The following is a 23,589-nucleotide window of genomic DNA, read 5'->3' as shown; positions in this document are numbered from 1 at the left end:
CCAGGTAAGACGCCTCTGACATGTCTGTGGTCCAGGAGGAATATGACAACTGTAGCCAAATTCCTTGACACATCTGTATGACTTGACCCCAGCCTAAGTCCATTCCTTGTAAAGTTCACTCAAATTCTTGAATCAAGGCTGTGGTTGTCTCGGTTAGTTGTGCATCTTTTTCTTTCACACTTTCTGTTAACATGCTTGGATACAGCACTCTGTGAAAAGTAAGCTTCTTTGGCAATGAACGTTTGTGGCTTACCCTCCTTGTGAAGGGTGTGAATGATTCTGGACAACTGTCAGATCAGCAGTCTTCCCCATGATTGTGTAGCCTAGTGAACCAAACTGAGAGACCATTTTGAAGGCTCAGGAAACCTATGCAGGTGTTTTAAGTTGATTAGCTGATTGACATGTCACCATATTCTAATATGTTGAGATTGAATTGGTGGGTTTTTGTTAAATGTGAGCCAAAATTATCACAATTAAAAGAACCTTAAACTACCTCAGTCTGTGTGCACTGAATTTATTTAATACACAAATTTCACAATTTGAATTTAATTACTGAAATAAATAAACTTTTCCACAACATTCTAATTTATTGTGATGCACTTGTATACCTTGAACATTTCAGCTAACAAAATAGTCTGGGCAGCAACTGGAAGAGGTTGAATACACTGGCATCATGAGTTATGATGGTTCCTATTTCACATTTTATAAATACAGATTGTCCTTGCTGTAAGACAACCAGCTGTTTGACATTACCCATGACCTCTATCAAAGGAAAGGTGCTTGTCTACTTGTAATGATGTCATAAAACAGACATAAATGACAGGTGTGTGTAAAAAGATAGAAATTAAATGCATTGGACATCATCAGTTTCAATATGACTTGTTATATTACTTTACAAGCTTTTCACTGATTATCTCCTTAATAGACAGACAAACTGATACAGTAAATACCTTTTTGGACAATATTTTCTAACATTTTCTAACTACATCATGAGTTAAAAATACGTTTCGGAAACTTCCCAGAATTTCTCTAAACTAAACACCAAAGATCTTCCCTCAGATGCTGCCCAGTCATCCTTGTGTAGGTGACCTCAAAAATCTTTGCCTGGCAAAAAATTACTGTAGGAAACAATAAACTCTCCATCTTACCTTTACTGTTGAAAATGCCCTCCATCTCCATACTACTTCGGGAATGGGCGATGCAAAGCATAGAGCTGGGAACCAGACCCTCCTGGGCAGGTGAATGGTCAGTGGTGTGAACCAGACACCATTCGGGCTTGTCCTGGGGCCTTTCTAGCAATTCCACCGTCTGACCTCTGCGTACAGTCAACTCCAATCCATTGCTAGCCATGAAGTCGTGGATGACCACCGTCAACTCTGAACCACCAGACAACTGTGGAGGTAGGCATACAAGTCACATTCAAATTCAAAAATATCTGTGAAAAAGATAATATAAACAACCAGAAAGTCTAAAGTCAGAACGAACGTACCCACTGGTAAAGTGGCATTGCCAATGAGCTCAAAAGGTGAGTCACTGACCCCGAATCTTTACACGCCATGTTTCTACATTTATATTTTCTTACTCAGTAAACATCACATGGGATGATGGTCTGGGTAAAAAAAAAAAAAAAAAAAAAAAAAACAATGCTATATCCTTCAATCTGGAAGAGAGAGGGCTGAATAACATTGCTTTCATCTTGTCTTATCAAAATGAATCTCCTCTACAGTTCACGCTTAAGCAAACTCCATTGAGGTAAAGTGGAAGGCGGATGAAGGCTGAAGGAGTGATGCCTGGCAGGAGGAAGGGAGAGGAGGCAGAGATGGACACAATGTGCCAAAATTTAAAGGAGCAAGAGGCAAACTGTTGCTCATTAGAACTGACATGCAGGGACTTGTCTGCTTCTGAGAGCTTTATTCATTAATTAAGAGAAATTTTATGTTTCCTAAATGGTCTTTGTCTGCTTTAAGTAAAGTAAGTTAACAATGGCAAGATATGAGACAAATAATACATTATAGATATGGGAAATATAATCTATTGTAAGTTAAGTGGATGCATTGTGTTAATAGTGTATTATAAATCATCAAAATCTTAAGAGCTATAACCACAAATAAGTAAATATTATAATTCATTAAAACTTTTATTATGATTACTCATGAGATGATCCAACACATCATGTTTTTTGTAGGGCTGTCAAATGATTAAAATTTTTAATCAAATTAATCAGAATTTTCAGTGGATTAATCAGGATTAATCACTATTTGCAATTACACCTGAATCCTAAATTTTCATGTATTGATTCATCAATATGTGGTTCTTTTTTTCTGAATTTCAAAAGTTTAACATTTACTTAGATCAAATTTACCTGAGCACTATATCAAACCATGCCATTTAACTACAGATAGTGTAAGAGTTTTAGGTGAACCAGTGGTTAAATATAGCCACATATCTATGAAATTATGCATAGAGAAACTCGAAAGAATGAACTCAGAAACACAAACATGCGCCCTCTGCACTCTGGGCACTCTTGTTTTTGGGAGGTGTTCATTTGCTCTGCCACAATACTTTAGGATCGATATTTTCACGTTTTGAAGGCTTCAAGTGCCAGTAAAACCAAGTAAAAATGCATATGCTTTTACAAACAGCGGTAATTTTCGCTGCATTGCATGTAGGCGTTCTGCGCATGCGCAGTGTGAAACACAGGACGCTATAACAGGAAGAAGCTCCAGCGTATCAACTACCAAAGTCGTTTCTGTTTATCGAGCTTGGCATGAATGTATTTGAGAGTAACTGGGGTAAAACCTTAAGCTTCTTCGGTGTTTTCGTCGCGGCGCTCGCCGCAGTTTTTTACTATCTTGAGAATTCAGAGAGCGACGAGACTTTCCTGACGTGTATAATTCTGCGCATGCGCGAAATGCGTTAGAAAATTTGCATAATTAACGACAAACAACTAATTAACGTCGTTAACGCGCTATTGTTGACAGCCCTAGTTTTTTGGTGTGTGTTTTTTTTTTTTTTAACATAATGCATTCATTATAATGACTTATATTCAAATTTGGGCTTCATAGAAAGTGTTACCAAAACTTCTAATGTAAACCCTAAATCATCTAACTCTGTGTCTACATCGGAGGTGACAGTTAACTTAGTCGTTTTATTGCATCTAGTGTAGACAGACTGTTGAAAATCATTTGTAATTTGTGTCAATATGTCATAAATAAAATGCAGCAGCAGTTTTCTGTCTGGGATTTGTCACACCACGCCGCATCCAGTGTAGACAGCATCACTGATTATAATTAGTTCTATAGTATTTTGTCATGCCGCACTGCGCCACACCGCTCGAGTCCAGTGTAGACAGTGTAAATGAGAGATTATAAAAATGTTTTTACTTTATTTGCACTGAAGATCTTTTTTATTTTTTATGTTTGATTAATTTGGCATATAAATGACACTAATTTATATGATAGTAAGTTATAAGTAATTGCCTCGCTGCTTAAAGCTGAACTAAACTTCATAATTAATAAGCAACATTGACACTTGTGAACTATACAACATTTAAATAAATTGTGCTTAATAAATTATTGTCTTCTGTAGAGTTGCTTTACAGCTGAAATTGGAGTTGTTTTATAGTTTATACATTTTACAACATTACCAATGATCACACTGTCTGTATTGAACAAAGCGCAGTATAAATAATTGTCACTTGACAAACAACTTGACAAAAATAATGTCCCCTCATTATCACCTCACCACTGATGAGTAATCCTTGCCACAATAAATGCTATTCATTTTAAGTCATTTACTCACCCTCATGTGGTTTCAAATTCAAGATTTCCTTTCATCTTGAGAACACGAATAAACACATTTTAATATTCTCTCACAATTTGTGTCTACCTATTGAAAGTGCACACAAACAAAATGCTTATGCCTCAAAATACATTGTAACAGAAATCCATATGACATGAGTATTTACATTTATGCACTTATGCATTTATGCACACAAAACGCTCGGGCAGTTGTGCTCCTGAGGTGTCTGTCGTTGCTAAGCATCCATCAGCTGCGATCTCTGTTACAACAAGGAAATTTCAGCAATGGATTTCCACCACTACCTTGCTGTAACTCTGCTACAAGATTCATTTTCAAAGAAAAGTAAAAAACTTTTTTACTTGTTTAACGTGTTTAACCCTGAAGGAAGCTGATTGAGTTGGTTCTTTTCAAATGACCTGGTGCGCTTGAGTCATTCAAAAAAACTGTTGCTTTTAACTCGATGCGGTGCAGACAGGCCTGGAAAAACGAGTGTGTTGCGAGTGCATCACTTCCATTATGAGCGCGCATACCGCATTTGAAATAACGAACTTGAGCACAAAAAAAGACGTGATATGTGAATGGCCCCTTCATCGGTCAAAATGTTTACTTTTGGTTGAAGGTTAAACGGTCAATATGAGAATCCCTTACAGGCATATAAACATAATATAACATAAAAAATGTACTAATTTTAAGCCACACAAAGTCAACATGTTGGTATTTCTTGCTCTGAATCTGCCATAAAATAAAATAAAAGTTTACTGATCCTTGAAAAGGTGTACCTGCCTTATTATGCCATTATCATTAAATTAGTTGAAACTGTTCTTAAAACGACAATATTATCGTTTATCGCGATGATTTCTTGGACAATTGTTATCGTGACAACCCTACATAGCAGCCGCTTTTATCCAAAGCTACTTGCATTCAGGCTATACTTTTTTTTTTTTTTTTTTAACCAGTATTTGGGCTCCCTGGAAATCAAACCCACAACGTTTTGCGCTGCTCATGCAATGCACTAACACTGAGCCACAGGAACACAGTGAGCAGGTTAATCAAATTCTTCATCGCACATACATACAGTAGAGCTCATCAAATACAGCAAGTATGGTTGGGCTTTCAGGTTTACCATATATATTTTATTAAAAAAAAAATTACTTAATGTGTGAAGATTTTTTGGTTGCATACACTTTAAATTGATGGACAAAAAAAGTATTCTTTTGTTTTATGTGGATGAATGTGAAGTCTTATGGGTTTAGAATGACATTGTGGCAGAATTTTCATTTTTGGGTGAACTAACCCTTTAAGAACTTGATTTTAGATCATGTTATTACAAGTTTCACTACAGTGGTCTTTGAATTTGATGCCATTGAATTTTTCAAACCACATTTTAAATCTTGGTATATATATATATATATATATATATATATATATATATATATATATATATATATATATATTTTAGGGTGAGGCTAAACATTCAGTACAGACATTAAACAATTTTCGTTGTCTTAAAATGCTGCAAGTTTAAACATGTCACCAAAACACCAGAACTGAACACTGGTGTAGCATGGCACTTTTACACTAAGGTCGACAGATTTTTACACTCACCTTGTCGCTATCCAGTGTGTTCTGGGAGTTGCGGGAGGCGATGGAGATGGTGTCTGGCTGACTGCTTGCATCACCCTGACTGTCTAGGTCCTCTCCATCTCTGTTATTCAATATAATATATATCATTCAAAAGTACAAACTGACCAAGGAAAAGCCACCCTGGTTAGACAGTCGATGTCAAAGAAAAGATACTGATATGCATAAAACTTGTTTCTTCTGTGTTAACATATTCTGAGATCCAGAGATCCAAACATGCTTATTGAGTTGGATTGATGCTTATGTATGAGTTGTTGATGTACCGTTTGCCCTTGTGTTTGGTTGCTGTGGCTTTGGGAATGTGGATTGGCTCTATGAGTGCCCCCCGTAAATGGATGGTACGCTCCTGGATAACTTCGCGTACATGTTTAATCCAATCCTGTTTGTTTTCAATACATGAAGCCTGGAGGTGCATTTAACCAGTAATACATTAATGAACCTCGATTTACACATCAGACATATATATCAATTAGAATTATCAAAGCCTACAAATCTGTTGCAAAAATAATGATAACATGCAATCAGAGTTCAAATGAAGTCAAACACTGTTTACCTACTTAATGTGTATGTGTCTTATAATGCACATTCTTCAAAAAAAAAAAAAAAATGTTTTTTAATATTTTATCAAAATATAATAAATTTATTAATGTGCTTTCCTTTAAGGTCCCTAGCCTCCAACCACCTGTCAAAGAAACTCAATCAATGATTTAATCAATTCTCAAAGGATAAAATCAATTCCCCTCCTACTTTTCACTTGGGGATACATCAGATTACAGAAGTAAAATAGGTGGAAACCATGTTTAATAACCGTAAGCCAGGCTAAAATTGCAAACATGAGAGCATCCATTTTGCATCCACGTGTCGGTCTATACACAAGTGAGAACACATGGAATGACATTCATGTACGATTCATTACATGATTCAATTATGTCTTCAGAGATGAATGGCAACCATTCAGAGACACATAATTACATAAGTTATTATTTAAAATGCATACAAGTCTTACCAAATGATTTATACAAAGGAGTGTCTCAAGCCAAAGCCACAGTACTTGAAAATTCAAAACCTGAAAACATCCACTCATGTGGTCTATTTCAAGGATCTTCAGATTAATGATACTTTTTATTTTATAATCAAGACATAATGAAAAGATCCATCTGATTTGAGATCAGGGGCAAGTTTTCAGTAATGCAACATGCTTGTATGCTGAGCCAGATAGCAATGTTTGGATAGAAAAAATAAAATTGATAACAAAGAAACATTTATTAGAAGCCAAAAATAAGTGGCAGCTGTAATGAAACAAAACCCTGGATGAAGTATAAATTTGGAACTTGAATCATACCTTTAGGACTATTTTGTTGTCTGAGGTAGGTGTCCGTCCAAGCCAGAGTGCAAATTTACATGGATCTCCTTCCACATGTTCAGTAACTCCTAGTTGTGAGGTCTAGGCAGAGTAAAAAAAAAAAAACACATAGATCAAGCATGAAATAATTCAGTCTATTATAAAGTATGGCCATCCATGACCCTATAATTTATTTAAACAGCTAAACAACTAAAACCCATACCATGAGCTTGCTCTTGTAGAGGTACTTGCTCCTGCCGTTGGAGTCTTTTATGTCCTTGCTGAAGATAAGAGACATCTCAAAGAGGAAGAGGTGCCGCTCTCTGCCCTTACGAATCAGAGTCTTTGGATCCCAAACCTGGAATGACTCCTGCAGAATCAACTCACCCTGAGACTCAATGTTCTCATCAAAACCTGAGAGAACATGAAGCAGAGAGTGAGAGAGAGAGCAAAAAGGAAAGACAATGAACAATGATACAAGATTAAAGAAGAAGCATTGGGTTTGGTTTAGTAAGCGGTGTTACTCACCCTCCAGCATGCTGAGGTGCATAGCATCATTAGCTTTTTTGGGCACACTAAGCATGACCTCCAGGCCATCTTTAATTTCTCCTTTACCCTCCTCACAACACGTCAATAGTTCCTACAAACAAACATAACAATTGCACTTTTGGACCCACATTTTGATTTGGGTAAGGTCTGTGTTCAGTCTAGTTTGGATTTTTGTTGGGTCTGTGCTGAATTTCTTGTGTTTGGTCTGAATTGTTCTGTGTTTGGTCTTAGCTGACTCTGTTATGGTTCTGTGTTTAGTCTGTGCTGGGTTTGTGATATTTCTCTGTTTAGTCAGTGCTGGGTTAGTGATGGCTTTATGTAAACTCTGTGCTGGGTTTGTTTATGGTTCTGTCCTTAGTCTGTGCTAGGTTAGTGATGGTTTTATGTTAAGTCTGTGCTAGGTTTGTTATGGTTCTGGGGTTGGTCAGTGCTGGGTTAGTGATGGTTTCATGTTAAATCTGTTCTGGGTTTGTTATTGATTGTGTGTTTAGTTAGTGCTGAGTTAGTGATGGTTTAATGTTAAATCTATGCTGGGTTTGTTATGGTTCTGCGTTTAATCTGTGCTGGGTCTGTGTTTCATCTATGCTTGGTTTATGATGTATCTGTGTTGTTTCTGATCACATTTAGACTATTGTTTTACTACTGACTTGTGGTAGGTCTGTGTTTAGTCTGTACTTAGATTTGTGATGGTTCTTAGCCGGTTCAGTGCAGGCTTTTAGTAGGTCTGTGCTAATATTGTGATGGACCTGTATTTAGTATTTGCTGGCTTTGAGTAAGGTTACAGTTAGAGTTTATGTTGGCTCAGTGATGGGTTTGTGATGGAACTGTTCTGAATGTTTGATGGGTTTGTATTTAGTTTGCATCTGGTGCTGAGTCTGTGCTAAAAATAGGATTATTGCTTTTTTTTTTTTTTTGTAGAATCTTTATAGTTAACAATCTGAACTGTGCTGAGTTTATTCAATGTATAATAGTACACAGCTGAGTACCTTCAACAGAAGCTGATACTTGGTGATCCTTTGAACTGGTTTAATAAGGTATGATGATATGGAATTAGCCAGCCTGTGTCTCTGTTGGATTTCCTGTACACATACAAGCACACTTAAGTATTACTGAAAAAAAATACACGTCAAATACACGTAAAAAAAAGTGTTACATAATATTAAATAAATAAATGGAACTTACTTGATTAAAGTGTATAAGTGATACTTTCACAGAATTGTATGTCCTTAAACAAAATCATATGAATTGTATGATTAGTTTGCTTAATACTCACATCAAAATAGGTCCCCGCATGTTCCAGAATCAACTGGGTGGAGTCAGGCTTGTTCTTACAGTAATTCACATACATCCGAAACTTATCCACCTAAAAATATATATACATATATTATATATATAATTATATATATTAAATTTTGAACATGAAGATGCTCTGTTTTTACTTCTAATAACTGGTGTCTCTTTTAGAATGACAAACTGTTATTAGAAAATATTAAATAAATGCTAATTTAAGTGATGCTTCATAAATAGTTTAATATGGATGTATTTGTTTAAATATGCACTCAGTCCTTGCTTTTTATTAACAGGAACCGTATTTAATAAAAAAAAAAAAAATACAGTAAAAGCATAAAAAAAATAAAACAACAACAAATTACACTTTTCTTTTATAATTTTATGTAAAATTTGCTTCTTTTTTTTTTGCCTTTGATGGCAAAGGTGAATTTTCAGCAGAATGATTCTTCAAAAATCATTCAAATATGCTGATTTGATGCTCGAATGAATGTTTCATTTTATCATCACAGTTGAAATAGATCATGTGTTTTTGTGGAAACCTATTATTTTTTTAGGATTCTTTGATGAATAGAAAGTACAAAGAACAGCATTTATTTCCAAGCTTAATGTATGTACCTTGTACAGTATCAACTATAATAACAAGGTCCTAACCCTGAACCTAAAACTAAACTCATTGAAGTGTAAAAAGTAACCTTATAGTACTTTTTAGTAATAGTATGTGTGTATGTAGTCTTGTACTCTCATAGTATGTAAACTTATCCATATGTAAACTGTAATTGTATTTACTGTCAATACAGTGCAACCCAGATATTTGTTCTAATGATCTGATTTAATGTCAGTATAATGTTACATGAGTCTAGTGCACTTATTCATAAGATTATCTTTAGCACACTGAGACTCACCCATGTGACGAAACAGTGACCCACATCCTCTGGAAGTTGTTCATATTTTTCCAGTTCTTTAAGGAAAATACTGAGAAAAGGACAGATAAGCATATTAATGGTTAAGTAAAGGAAGTTAGAAATACAGAATTTTAAGAATCGCAAATTCAGATAAGGTTCACTGACTTGTGATGGAACTCTAATAGGTCTTGCATGTTGCCGAAAATGATGTGCTCTTTGTTGACAATCCCTGGAGGAATCTCCTCTACACCACTGGCCATCTCCCACAGATATGTCTGAAACACACACACTCACACTTTAATGTTATAACAGCCTAATACTATTACACTTTTAAAGACAACTCCTGTATTTCAGTGTTTATATTGTTCTGAAATAGTAAATATGGACTTTATCTATCTGGATGTGGTCAGATTGTGTTAACTCTGTCTTAATTTTATTGGTAAATACGATTTTTCTTCAAATGCATCTTTAATTATGTCAGTGGAAAGTATTTCTGAAGTGAAGAACATCCTATAATAATTTTTTTATCAAACATACTGTACTTTGATCAAGATGATTATGAAAACAACAAGAACATGATATTAAAAAAGTTTACATTTTGAACTTGTTTATCCCGTTTTTTTGGTCAAAGTTTGACAAAGTCTTGTGGTATTAACCAGTATTAATCAGAATTCTTGTTCATAAACCATATAATCCAGAATATGCACTGAAACCGAATATTAATGTATATCAAAACAAAAGTAATTCTGGGTGCTGCAATAGAACAGACGTGAATGAAAATAAATGAGCTGATTAAATTACCATGCAAAATTATGAAAATGCATCATAATAAATGAATCACTGATAGTCGTGTATTATTTTCGGAATTTGATTACATATGTATTCCAAAGTGCATGAATATTCCAATAGCTGTGGAGATGTGGAGATTCAAAAATGGTGCATGTTAACATGGCCAGTGTTTTAATGACACCCAATCTTTTCATGAGATCAAACAGCAGCTATTCCTGGATAAACTGGATTGTTCTTGGGCTGTACTGCAGTGAATACATTTATAGCACAGCACTTTTGTGATCTATCCAAAGTGGACATTGGTGTACCACACCCTCTAAATGTTGGTCCATACAGAGCAAACCATCACAAAAGAACTTACATCCATACACTCCCGCAGGTCTCTCACATATGCCTTCTCAGTCTGAATGAGCTCCGCCATTATAAACCTGAAAAGAGAGAGGTAAGAGACCTATTGTCAACATTTGTTAGAAATCACAATAACTCTGGGAGGGGTTTCAATCTAGTATAAAAACCTCAACAGTTAAAACAAGTTTCCTTTAGTATTCATATTTATGGGTGTTTCCTTTAAACACAAAGTAACTAAAGCTGGACTTTCATCAGATTACGTATTAAGCCTTCCCTTTCAGCACTTCCTGCTGTTGGCTTAAGGTTTAAAAGACATACTCTTTTCTACGGGCCGATTTCCGTTTTTCCTCATTGAGTTCGTGGATGGCGGCATCTCGGAGCTTGATCTCTGCACCAGGAGCACTGGCTGGAATGATGTCCAACTGCAGATCTTTACTCTGAAACCCCAAAAGAAATGTTTTAATGGTAAGAAATCACCTTTCTTTCATAAATTAACATGGTTAATGACTCTTACAGCAAACGTTTTGTTCAACCACACTCCAGCCATGCAGGCCACATCAACACACCTACTCTCACAGCCCTCTCACCGCTTTGTTGGAGTCAGTGGACAGGCCGAGTGCTTTCTCAAGGCAGGAACGGTACTTGTCCATGCGGAGGGAAAAGTCACGGTAGCGTTTGTCCACCGAGGCAATCCATTTCTGAATCTCACTTGCATGGGAGTGGCCCTTCTCACAAAAACCATCAGACAGTTGGATCAGCAACTTTACCCGCTCTTTGGTTTGCTGGAGAGAGAGAGAGAGAGAGAGAGAGAGAGAGAGAGAGAGTTAGAGTTAGAGAGAGAGCTGCACTGTTTCCACAGAGGCAAAGATCAGAGTGTATACACAATCTAAGAGGTGTATTGTGATTTGCTGGTGAGTTGATAAACCAACAACATGCTGACAATCCCAGTCATAGAATAACTTTAGATGAACCTTTTTGCCACTTTGGTTTAGCCAAAATGAAACTGTAGTCATCTTTTTACACACCTACATTAATTTAATCTGATATAATAAAATAATACAATATAATATAGCCATGTCTTAATGCCTTTGTCAGTATAACATTAATTTATTAAGAAAAGGTTTATTTATTAACACTATACATTTATGATAATCCTAGGTTTCTATGGTCACACTGGTGTGTTCTTTCATTACACCAGTGGCCACGAGAAAAGGATATAGAATCCCTCAACACAGAATCTCAAAGCCACAACTTCACATTGTGTACCCATGACATAAAGACGTCATTATCCAAAAAACAACAACCTTTTGCCATATGTTTGACATCACTTGTATTAGAAATCTTTTTTCAATATATCTTCTAAATTAAAATAAATAAAAAAATTGCCTCAGCAACTAATATAAATTACGTTTTTTTTAATATATTTTACATTATATAAATATTATTTTTAGTTAAAGTTTATTACATTTCAAGTAAAATATTATTAGTATTATTATTATTATTATTATTATTATTATTATTATTATTATTATTATTATTGTTATTATTATTATTATTATTTTAGTTACCTTTAGTTACCCTTTTTGTTGGCATATTACAAATTTAGCAAAATCCAAAATACTTGGAATATAGCACACAAGTCATCAGGGCTACTACTATGGTGCCTTTGTGTGATTTTTTGGAGCTTGACAGCATCACTCTCTACTACGTAAAAGAGCACCCTAGACATTTAGACATTCTTCTTTTCAATTGCAATGATGAAACAAAGTTGGGTTTGGAACTACAAAAGGAAGAGTAAATGATGAGAACAAACACAATAGAACATGGTCTACTGTAAATGTTGATGTACAACCGTTCTGATTAAGTTTCTAGGCAAAATGTCCCTTAATTGAGACATACCCTGGCTGTAATCTGGAATTCCTCATGTTCTTTCAGCAGTTCCTGTGTGTGGTGTATAGTGGAGCCTGTGGAGGTGTGTGTGGATAGGTAAAACTCTCCTGTATCATGGATCCACTCCAAAGCCTAGAGAAAATGACAAAATGACAAGCAAAATAAGACACTTAGAGGATAAAATGTGAATATGTGCATGTGTTTTTGTTGCTGTTTTTCTATAATCTTGTGGGAGCAAAGTTTTAAAAAAAGGGCCTCAAAAGAAAAGCAGTAAAGGGACACAACAATGTATTCAATGTTTAATTGAGGTTTAATTGAATAAGGTTATAATAAAATTAAAAAATAAAAATAAAATAACAATAGCTGTAAAAGGTTATATAAAAATCTTGCATGTGGAAATAAATGTGTATATGTTATACTCTCATGTGTCCACAAGAGGGAGTATATGATAATCTCTAAAAGTGCTTTGTCTCTATCATTTTGAAATCCATCAGCATTTTCATATCAGTTTAAAAGTAAATGATTATTTTAGAACAGGATGCATTGTGTGCAGGTTTTCCACTTATTTTCACTGACAAAATGTTTCTGTGTGTCAAAGAGGAACTTTGTGGGCCACCCTCATTATAGGGCATGGGGAACATCAGGACATAAGACTGTGAGTACTGAAGCAGAGCACTGTGTGGTCAGACTAGAGTACTTTCTCTCAATTACTAAACGTTTAAATATGGAACGAATACAGAAACTCCATCCAGTACCACAGACTTTTTCAGAAACCCTAGACTGTAATTATGCAGCAGACACAATTTACACAACTTTGTGAACACAACTTTTTTTTTTTTCTTTTTTTCTTTTTTTTTTTTAAGGCAGATGCTTTTTCACCATAATAGGGCAAAAATATTAATGAAGTGCTAGTAAGAGCTACAAATACAGTAAAAAAAAAAAATTGGGGTTCGGTTAAGACTCCAGAAATACTTGTTGAAATCGACAGTAGGGTTTGAAAAACAAAATTGTCAAACAGGTTATGCTAAAAAATCATTGTCTGTCAGTTTTGTCCTAACTTTTATATAATGTACCTTTTAAAAAATTTAAAACTGTCAATGGAGAGTGTTTTTGCAGTCATTTAAATAAATGGTCATTTAATAAATAAAAATAAAAAACAGTATTATTATTATTACTACTTTTGCTGTTATTATATAAAAATATCCAATAAATTATTATCCTAATCCCTCCAATTTCCTTAACTTGTTTTAAGGACGTCCTGTTAAAACTTAACTTATTTTCTTCCTTTCTAATCCCTCTGAGTATCCCTTAAAGCAGGAATATTTCTAACAAATTTGACATTAAATCAAAAAGCAGGCTCCGCTAGACAGTCTGTACACTGCTCTAGCCTTTTTACTGGTTCAGACCTGGATTAAACCAGTACTCAGGGGCGTAGCAAGCTTTTCAAAAGTGTGGGGGATGGATGTGGTTTGTTTATAAGCAATAAAAATGATGAACACATTGACAGAGGGGTACAAAATGCAGGTCTTAAAAGTTCTCTGGCACTGTGCGGGATTTCCGGCTTGCAGCGTTTGGCTGGGAAAAAAATAATCCTACATTTAAAAAAAAAAGAAAAAAGAAAAAAAATCAGAAAAGGGGAGAAAAAAACGCCCACACAAAGCTTTTTCTCTGGTGGTATAAATAATGTAACAATTTACTGTTTTTAAACATTAAAATAATATACACTTTTATTTCATAGTTCTTCAACAGGTATGCAAACAATATCCCAATAATAGCAATTAGCATTAGTCTAAAAAACGAAATATAATACTGAAAACACTCGACATGTCAACAAAACGATTAACAGAACATCTTCCCAAACACATATCAAGCTTATTTAAAAACCTCTAAAGCAACACTCATTCAAAGTACCTGGAAAAGGGAGACGTAAATAACCATAAGTTCCCGCCTCCTCAGCACGAGCTGACCGTTAACACCCCAAGAGAGGCGGGACTTAAGGCAGAACAGCCAATCATCAGCCGATCACACTCAAAGCCGGTGTCAAGTTTGAGAGGGAGGGGGAGGAGGCAGCCGCGGCGAGCGCAGACAAAGAGCGGTCAGAGAAACGGAGGAACGACTGTAGTAAGGCGTTTGTGCAAAACTGCGGAAAAACTGCAGAAAATGTGCGGGTGTCGAACCCTCTCACCGGGAAAAGTGTGGGTGTTAAAACCCCCACATCCCCCACGGGTGCGACGCCCCTGCCAGTACTGACCTGTTTGGCACTGCGTTCAAACACCACATACTGCTGACACTGGTCAAGCCTTCTCTTCCTCATGGTCCAGAAGTGCAGAACCCGGTTCTCCCGCTGCAGCAACTCATTCAGGATGTCTGCAGGACACAGAGACAGAATAAGAAACACAGAACATGATGATCATATAACTAATCAAATACTAATCAAATAGCAAACAATGGTTCACTTCAAACTAAACTGTGGCTTAATATATTATATACAATATTTGGTCCTTTAAACCAGTCATAAAAGTTTTTCTTTTAAAAAGCATGTACAGTAGTCTTACTGTTGACTTGTTGTTCAGGGGCCTTGACATGTGCAAGCATTCCCGGCATATTCACGCTGTTTCTGTGTAAGTACTTGAGGAAGACATCAGCATTGCGTCTTGCTAGTGTACATGCCTTCAGAAAAAAAGGGTCAGTTATGATTAAATTTGAATCAAATGTTTAATGTAAAGATCGGAATGATATTTGAGAGCCTGTATGCGTGTGTACGTGTGTATGAGCTAGGTACCTTAAGAAAGGCCTCTTTTTGCTCCATGTGTTTACTGATCATGGGCGTCACATGATCAGACTCTGAGTTTGGTCCCAGTTTATCAGTCCCTCCACACCAGTCTTCTTCTCGTTTGTATTCCTGCTCTAAACTTTCCAGGACACTACACACCTGCAGAATACACACATGTAGTTATACATAATAAATAATGGAAAACTATATAAGCCCATTTCCATCACATAATATATATATATTTATAAGTCTAGACTCTGCCACGCCGCCTAAAACGCCTTTTTTAGGCCGGTTCCTGCCTCCTTCTTCCCGTAGTTATGGAGTTTTTATTGTTACAAACGCATTTAGGAAAGTTTTAAGATTACTTACCACAGAACAGCAATACATTTTATGGAGGACCTACAATAATGGGGACCTACAATAATTTGGGAAGTCGTGGCCTAATGGTTAGAGGGTTGGACTCCCAATCGAAGGGTTGTGAGTTCTAGTCTCGGGCCGGACGGAATTGTGGGTGGGGGTAGTGCATGAACAGCTCTCTCTCCACCTTCAATACCATGACTTAGGTGCCCTTGAGCAAAGCATCGAACCCCCAACTGCTCCCCGGGCGCCGCAGCATAAATGGCTGCCCACTGCTCCGGTGTGTGCTCACAGTGTGTGTGTGTGTGTGTGTTCACTGCTCTGTGTGTGTACATTTCGGATGGGTTAAATGCAGAGCACAAATTCTGAGTATGGGTCACCATACTTGGCTGAAAGTCACTTCACTACACTACTTATAATGTACAGTATTTGAAAAATTTGAACATTAAAGCATGTCAACATATTCTGTTTTACCAAAAAAAATAATAATGATCTTTAAAAAGCATCATATTACCCCTTTAATAAATATTTTGGCCATCCAAGACCATGTCCTATCTAAATGAACTATAGATTCTGAAAATCCCAAAAACTGCATTCTGAACTCACAATTAAATCACGTGTTACATTTTGTTGCTTATGCTCAAATAGCATTAACAAAGCTTATTTTTCAGGCTAGACCAGCCAATGCACATGTGCAGTCATAAGCGCGAGTCTCAGGTTTATATAGGAACCAGAGCTTATAACGGCATCTCAGTGATGCAACAACTCAATCAATCAGTGATTGTCTCTTTCATTTAAAAGGCGGGACTATTTCCCCATATTGCGTTTCTCCAGTTCATAATAGGACAGACCTGTCTTTGCATATCTATAGTCTTCGGAAAAAAACTGTTCATCACATTAAGGAAAATCCCAAACTGCTGAGGCAAAATAATTATGACCAAAATGTCTACCACTTATTGTGCTAAATGAACAAGAAGTCAAAAAAGAAATTACAAAATCACTATTAAGACAAACTCACTGACCTGCTCTGATGTCTTGTAGAAAGCCACTGAGGCATTGACCAGTTTGAGGCGGTCTTCCATCTTTAGCATGAGTTGTTGCCAATGAGACGCCACCTTCTCTGCGCAGTCACGGATCATGTCCATGTCGTAGTGATTGGACTGTAGCAGAGCCTCTGCCTTCTGCTGCACCTGCAGTGCACTCTGATGGGTTTTCTGCATTGAATGAAAAGATAAGGAAAACAAAAGAGAAAGCATACATGACCAGAAATTAGCAGGAAATTTGTAAAAATGGTTCATGCTATGAAAAAACATTTTTCCTTTCTCTTTTGGCCTTAAAGGCGCAATATGTAATTTTTCTGCATTAAAAATAGCAGAAATCACTATATCTATGTTATATATATTTTTTAGTTGTGTACTTACATCATCCCAACAGTTTCCACGAACTTTCAAATCCGGAGAAAATTATAGTTTAATTATAAGACAAGGCACGTTTCTTTATTTCCGTTTTGTCACCCGTCTATGGCGTCATATAAACTTTGACCCCTCTAGTTTATCTAACTTCCTGCGGAACCACCAAATACAAAGGTGAACAGAAACAAAGACGAGACGAAGAAGAAAAAGTAGTAGCCTTGATCGAGACCATTATATTTTATATTTATATTGTTTATATTCGTATTTAAACCTCAATCAATAACAATCAATAACTATGGATCATGATTATGCTTTGCCTGCACGTTCTGTGAAGCGTAAACGTACGGGTGAAATAAATGACCCGAGATGGTTTTGGGATAAGAGAAGCAACAAGACACGGGTAAATATTGGAGTTGCATTTCCAAGATAGAGAGAGCTTCGTGACAAGCTGAAACTACAGAGAGATGCCGAACTCGCGAGTAACGTTAAGTACTGCACGTTTAATAATAATAATTCCTTACATTTATATGTTTAAATATCAAAGCGAGGCACAGGTGTTTTTATATCGCTGTATTTCTGAAGGAAGACTTGCATGTTATATGCCTGATAGCAGCGTGTGAGAGTAGCAGCTCTGCTTCGTTTACAGCTGTTACTGGGGAAACCTCTATTTCTCGCGCTTTATGTCTATGCTTTAAAACATCTACTGTTGGCAAATAATGAATTGCATTTTCATTAAGTCCGCCTGATCCACGCAGCAAACATTTTGTTTGTTATCAAAAAATATCTACTCTAGAGGGACTTGGCTGTTGTTATTGATTCTATTTGGAAGTCTACCGGAAGTTAATAAGTTAGGTCCACAAAAGCGCTCATGCGCAGTAACGTTTGTTTATGTTGTTGCCGTTGAAACCGTCTCTCCTTTCGAAAAGACGTGATTGTCAAAATACTAAGTTAGAATGAGTGAGGAATGATAGGGAGCGACAGAGCACGTGTTCCAATGAACAACAACACCCATGAGCCTTACGCTCTTTCCCGACGTCATCAAAGTACGTCTTATGTTATTATTTTGATTGAGTGACCCCTGGTGGCCAAAAATTCCATACTGCGCGTTTAAACCTCACTTCGAAAAGAGAGTGGAATTATTAATTTGACAAGAAAAACTGTGGCCATCATACTCCATTTATTCTTTATGATTTTTTTTTATGATATACATATAGATGTTCGAAAGAGACAACTTCAAATATAAATATAAATCAACATACTGAATAAGCCAGTTATTTCCGGAGCCAAAAAAAATAAAAATAAATGAGTATCATAAAAACAAAAATAAAAAAAAAATTGAACAAACAAAAGAAAAATGGCATGTCTATGGAACATCTACATTTAAATGCTAATAAAAAAGATTGGTACCTCGATAGCATGCTGAAATTGCTCATGTTCCCGCTGTAACTGTTCTGCCTCCTGTAGAGAGCTGGATGTGATGAGACCTGCATTAAGCATTGACTCCCCATTACGGATCCAACCCAGCACCTGAAACACACATGCACATAGAAAACAGGATTTTCAATCATCTGTGTAAACACACTCTCATTTTGAGAAAGAAAAGTTTGTCTTAACATTATGGGGGGTGCTCTATACCAGTATCGATGATAATTGTTATTTAAATAAATAAATATTTTTATTTTGTCAATTATGAGTGTTGCAATATATCAGTTTGGCAATATCTGTGATATTTAAAAGTGAACAACTACCACTAGCTATCTGGCTGACATCCCAATGTAGGTGGAGGTATTGTACCTTAATGATGTTTGACACTTGTCAAAAAACAGAATAGACACAGAACACAGCTACTATTGCCGAGCCAAAGAATGGCGTTGGATAAAAAGTGAGCTTGTCAGTTTGAGAACTATTTGGATTCGGCAATAATGGCTTGTTAATCATCTCAGTCTGCAGGACTTGCCAGTCAAAAGTGAGTGTAAAAGGGGGCAATACCACCAACCTGTTCACCCACCTCTACTGTACATAAAGTAATTTGCTATTATTTTGCTGAAATGGGAAATAATATTTTAAACTGGTTGCCATTAAGTGGAAATGCTCCTGTTGTATGCAATGGTGAGATTTAAAAATAAATAAAGATGATATATTCAAGATTTCCTTAACTATTGTGATAAATCGTTATCATGAATTCTTTTGACCACTAAAATCTTGTAGTGAAAATTCTGATATTGCGACGCACCTTCTCCACATCCAAACTTGTCTTAATTAAAACTATTAGTAAATTAACACTTACAGACTGTATAAAGTATTTAAAACACAGTAAAGTATGTTAAACAGAGCTGAGTTACTACACTTGGTGGCTGAAAGAAACTTTTAAATGTACACATCAGCAGTGCCCATTCAGTATGCTTGGTTTAGATCATTTATACTTATTTCACTTGCAGAAAGGTTAGCCAATCAAAATAGTGGACAGTAACATATAGAAATCCTTAAGGTGGAATAACAAGAACAGCTTGTTTCATTGTAAAGGTCAGTAAAGGTTAATTTTAAAACTAGATTATTAGAAACCGTGACCAACATTATAAATTGACTGAAAAAATGGTGTAAAGTGTGCAGTTCTGCCTTTTTAAACTGAATCGAAAAGCACTGTTTCATGAAAAGCATGTAGTGTGCTGTTAACTGTTGGGTGGCATCAGTGAGGTTAAGTGAACATATTTAAAATACTGACAGATGTGCTCTTTGACTCCACCTTCAGGTCTAAATTCCAGGCACTGTGTCTCCTGACACAGTGACTTTACACAACTGCTTTAGTAATGATACACTGCCAGTCACAGATAACACAACTATGCTAATCATTCTTTTCCTCTAGAGAAGTCCAGACAAAAATAAATATATAAATAATAAAATAAATAAATGAAAGGATGAAATGAGATTACCAGCTGCTTTTCCTGGCCTAGTTTTTCCTTCTCATCTTAAGCGTGCCCAGTGCTATAAAACTGCTCTGTTTCCCATCACCCCCATGTATGTAACCAAAACCGCAATTCAAATCTATCAACACTGCCCTTCACTCAATATTAAAAACAATTGTTAACAAACATCATATAATGCTTAACAGATCATTAGTTAATAGTAATTTAGTATTTCAAATGCATATGTCAATGTATAAAATAAAGCATCTAGCTATTTTGAATATTTTGTCTGTAATGTAATATGATTGTTAACGTAATTACAATAAAGTTAATAAAGTTGCTAGTAGGTGTTATAAAATAAAAATTAATTAATTGAAACAAATTTTTATGATTTTAAACAAACTACTTTTATGTTTCCTTTGTATCAGTGTTCAAACAATACATTATTCTGATATCATATATTATGAAAAAAAAAAAAACATTACTTAAGGTATGCCTTTAGCCCAATTGAACCCTACATGTATCATTGTTTGTGAAAGAAAGGGTACTACCTAAACCATTATGATCTTAATTGTCATTGTTTACAGGGGCAAGATAATCTATCATAGTTACATCACAAAAAGCTACAATGTGTGACAATGTAATAAACCAAAAATATGCAACAATGTGTCAGAGGTAGTAGTGTACAAGGTAATGTCTAATTTTCAGCCTCAGATTGGTCTACATTCATTACCCATGAGTCACTGCCCAGGTACAGACAGAGGAAATTCCCACCTCTAAAATAAAATCACTATTGCATAATCATGACAATATGGAGGTGTTTTGGAACACATCACGTAGCAGTTGTTTTGTTCTTCGCTGACAAAGCTGTATCATGATCTAAAATTTAAGTCCATGCTTACATGAGCATGTATGCATGTGCCTGAATGTGTCCTTGAGTTGCTGGATGGGTAGATAGAGAGACAGACAGTCAAATGTTACCTGCTTGACCTCGGCCTGTAAGTGGCGGAGCTGCACGCACTGCTCCAGGTGTCTCCTGTGCTGCTCAGCGGCTGCGTCCAGCTCCTGCTGTTTCTCATGCAGGAAATCCAACAGGTCCTGCACCCGCGTCGCCATGTCAACATCACGGTCACATAACAACTCCACACCTTGACAGAGAAAGAGTGTAAATTATTTCCAGCATTTTACCCTAAAAGTTTGACTTTAGATAAAGACAATGGACTTCAGAAAGATTGTTCACAAAAAAAGAAAATCCCAGCTGGATAAACAAGAAAGAGTATAGCATGCAAAGGCAGGCTATGTTGGTAATCCATAAGAAGACTTTAGTATGAACACTTTATTCAGCCTGTGATTTTTGCCATGACAGCTATTGGACAAGACAAAGACCCGATTAAAGAACCCGATTAAAATGTGTGGGTTACACATAAATGAATATGGAGTTAAGCAATGGAACGATTCATTTACAAGTCTTTTTGAGTTCATTCTGGTCCATACATAATGTATAAAAAGCAGTTTCTTTGCCATTCTCTGGCAAAGGGACTTTTCTGTGAAGACAAAGGTTTAAAGCCCTTCCCCTTTAGGAATTTCAGTCTGGTTTCACTGGCTGGGGGGGAAGTCAATGCAAGTATTTAACTTGATCTCCTGGGTTTACATGTGATGTCCAGCGTTGCATTCCAATCACGAACAATAAATTTGACAATCTCTTCTTCGAATTAAAATTGTCAATAATTGTTATATTGGTGTTAATGTTGAAAGCTGTTGTGTGAACAAGTTGGTTGGTTGGTTATCTTGCTTGGTTCTTGTGGCACTAGAACTGATTTATGACTTCCTGAGGAGTTCGGCTCTCGTTTCAATGCACACAGCTCTGATAGACTCTTTGATTTGTCTGATTCGACTCATTTCTGCTACATATATCCCCCTTTCGATCGGCGAGGTGTTTAGGTGAAGACATCGTCGATCGCTGGAGAAACAAAGGCAGAAGAAGCAGACAAACACAGCAAACAGCAAGACAACACCTCCATGACAGTTACTGTACTGGTGCAGGCATCAGGTTATTTAGGTACACGTGGTTAAGTTCAATTAGTCAGTGTAGTTTAGCACATTGAGGATAGTTTAGATCGTCTTGGAAATTGTTTTTATTTTGATTCATCAATCAAATGTGTGGTTAACTTTGTTTGGTTCTTCTAGGTTGTCTTACTTTACATGTTTACCATTAGTTTTCTAGTAATTTCATTTTCAATTCAATGAATTGACCTATCATGCATGGAGCTCTCTGGCTTCCATTCAGTTTAGAGTGGCTGGCGGATATTAGGTGTTGCGAGTCAATCCTAATATCAGACCTTCGACCCTCGCAGGGTGTCTAGGCATTTCACCTACTCAGGAAAGAGGGGAAGGAGAAGGATAGGCTAGGATGTCAGGTGCAGCTAGTGTCATGAACCTTAACTTAGTGTCAGGTGTTCTACCTATTGTGAGGATGGCTGCACGTTTCTTCATGGTGGGTATGTGTAACTTTGTTACACTAAAAGTTGGATATTCTACCTGTGGGTAGAATATGTTTGTTGACTGTGTTATCAGTAGATGTGTTTACCTCTGGGTGTAGGTAATGTTGTGTGTTACTGGTGTAGTGCATGTGTGGTCAGATCTGTTCAAGTCTGTGTTGTCTCCCCCTTTTTCTAGCATGTCACTGAAGACTGACTCTCTGCATCCTTGGCTTGGATGAGGGCGTGTCCATGGTCTAATGAGGGGTCAGTCCAGCAAGGCAGGAAGTTCTTTGGCAGACAGTCGGAGGCAGTTTGGCATGGCTGTGTGAGGCTGGGTTGCAAAACTTTGTCTCCTATGTTGCATTCTTCTTGTGATGCCTTCTGGCTGTAGCAGTCTTTCTGACCTTCTGTGCTCTGGTGGTTGCTGTTGCACAGACAGGGAATGTGGTACTTGGAGTTGGAGTTCATTTGACAGTTTGTTAGTGACTGAGGTCATGTCCTTTAGTACCTCAGATTTTTCATCAACAGTTGGCCGTTAAAGACTTGTTCATTCTGGGTTGTTGTTGAACAGGTGCTTGTCATCTCTGATGTGGTGCACCAGGTGATCACCGGCCTTCCGTTCTGTCGCTGGTCACAGCGAGCACAACTCAACTTTGTGGTCATATGCATGTAAATTGTCTTGAAGGAACTCTCTTAGTTGTTCCATGACTTGTTCCGTGTCTTCTAATGGTAAGCGGTTATGTTCTTGTGCATACTCAGCACTGTGCATGTCTGAGTGGTGCTGAGGTGGGTTTTGTTGTCGCTTACCCACACGAGTTGCTCTTGGATGAGTCAGGTGATTACCTTTGGATATCTGGTTAGGTTTACAGATGTTATCCTTTTGGTTTCTTGAGAAGCGTGGCAGGTCCCATGGATTTTTCCAGCAGTTGGGCTGAAAGCGGTCGTGGATATGGGCGTCACGTTCTCTGTGCTCTTGATGGAAGACTCTGGTGTTGTGATGCCACTGGGTGTCGTCCAGTGCAAGGCTTGAGTCTTTGTTGACAGAGTTCAAGAGTGTGGATGTTTTGTTACCTTTCTTTGAGGCCAACTTCTGCTTGTTATAGGCCTTCTGT

General features: G+C 36.7%; 1 protein-coding gene across 4 annotated transcripts in view; it reads right to left on the bottom strand.

Moving 5' to 3' along the window:
- Nucleotides 1-23,589, bottom strand: part of LOC128030934 (triple functional domain protein-like) — a 252,485-nt gene that overhangs the window by 29,460 nt on the left and 199,436 nt on the right. For all 4 annotated transcript variants that reach the window (XR_008187999.1, XM_052619030.1, XM_052619031.1 and 1 more), the window contains exons 16-35: nt 20,979-21,145; nt 18,502-18,621; nt 16,705-16,896; nt 15,335-15,484; nt 15,108-15,222; nt 14,804-14,919; nt 12,562-12,684; nt 11,250-11,444; nt 10,981-11,099; nt 10,676-10,742; nt 9,691-9,800; nt 9,526-9,595; nt 8,607-8,696; nt 8,320-8,412; nt 7,313-7,424; nt 7,008-7,198; nt 6,785-6,886; nt 5,706-5,845; nt 5,407-5,506; nt 1,149-1,392 (exon numbers count right to left, since the gene is read on the bottom strand). Coding sequence is in view for 3 of the 4 variants with exons in the window: in XM_052619030.1 (XP_052474990.1) it covers nt 1,149-1,392; nt 5,407-5,506; nt 5,706-5,845; nt 6,785-6,886; nt 7,008-7,198; nt 7,313-7,424; nt 8,320-8,412; nt 8,607-8,696; nt 9,526-9,595; nt 9,691-9,800; nt 10,676-10,742; nt 10,981-11,099; nt 11,250-11,444; nt 12,562-12,684; nt 14,804-14,919; nt 15,108-15,222; nt 15,335-15,484; nt 16,705-16,896; nt 18,502-18,621; nt 20,979-21,145 (2,616 nt within the window). In the remaining variant the exon portion in view is untranslated. The remainder of the gene's footprint in view (nt 1-1,148; nt 1,393-5,406; nt 5,507-5,705; nt 5,846-6,784; nt 6,887-7,007; nt 7,199-7,312; nt 7,425-8,319; nt 8,413-8,606; nt 8,697-9,525; nt 9,596-9,690; nt 9,801-10,675; nt 10,743-10,980; nt 11,100-11,249; nt 11,445-12,561; nt 12,685-14,803; nt 14,920-15,107; nt 15,223-15,334; nt 15,485-16,704; nt 16,897-18,501; nt 18,622-20,978; nt 21,146-23,589) is intronic.

This window comes from Carassius gibelio, chromosome A16 (assembly GCF_023724105.1).
Source record: "Carassius gibelio isolate Cgi1373 ecotype wild population from Czech Republic chromosome A16, carGib1.2-hapl.c, whole genome shotgun sequence".
NCBI classification, from domain to species: Eukaryota; Metazoa; Chordata; class Actinopteri; order Cypriniformes; family Cyprinidae; genus Carassius; species Carassius gibelio.
The sequence above is the reverse complement of the archived record's forward strand: the minus strand, read 5'-3'. Positions and strand labels throughout refer to the sequence as shown.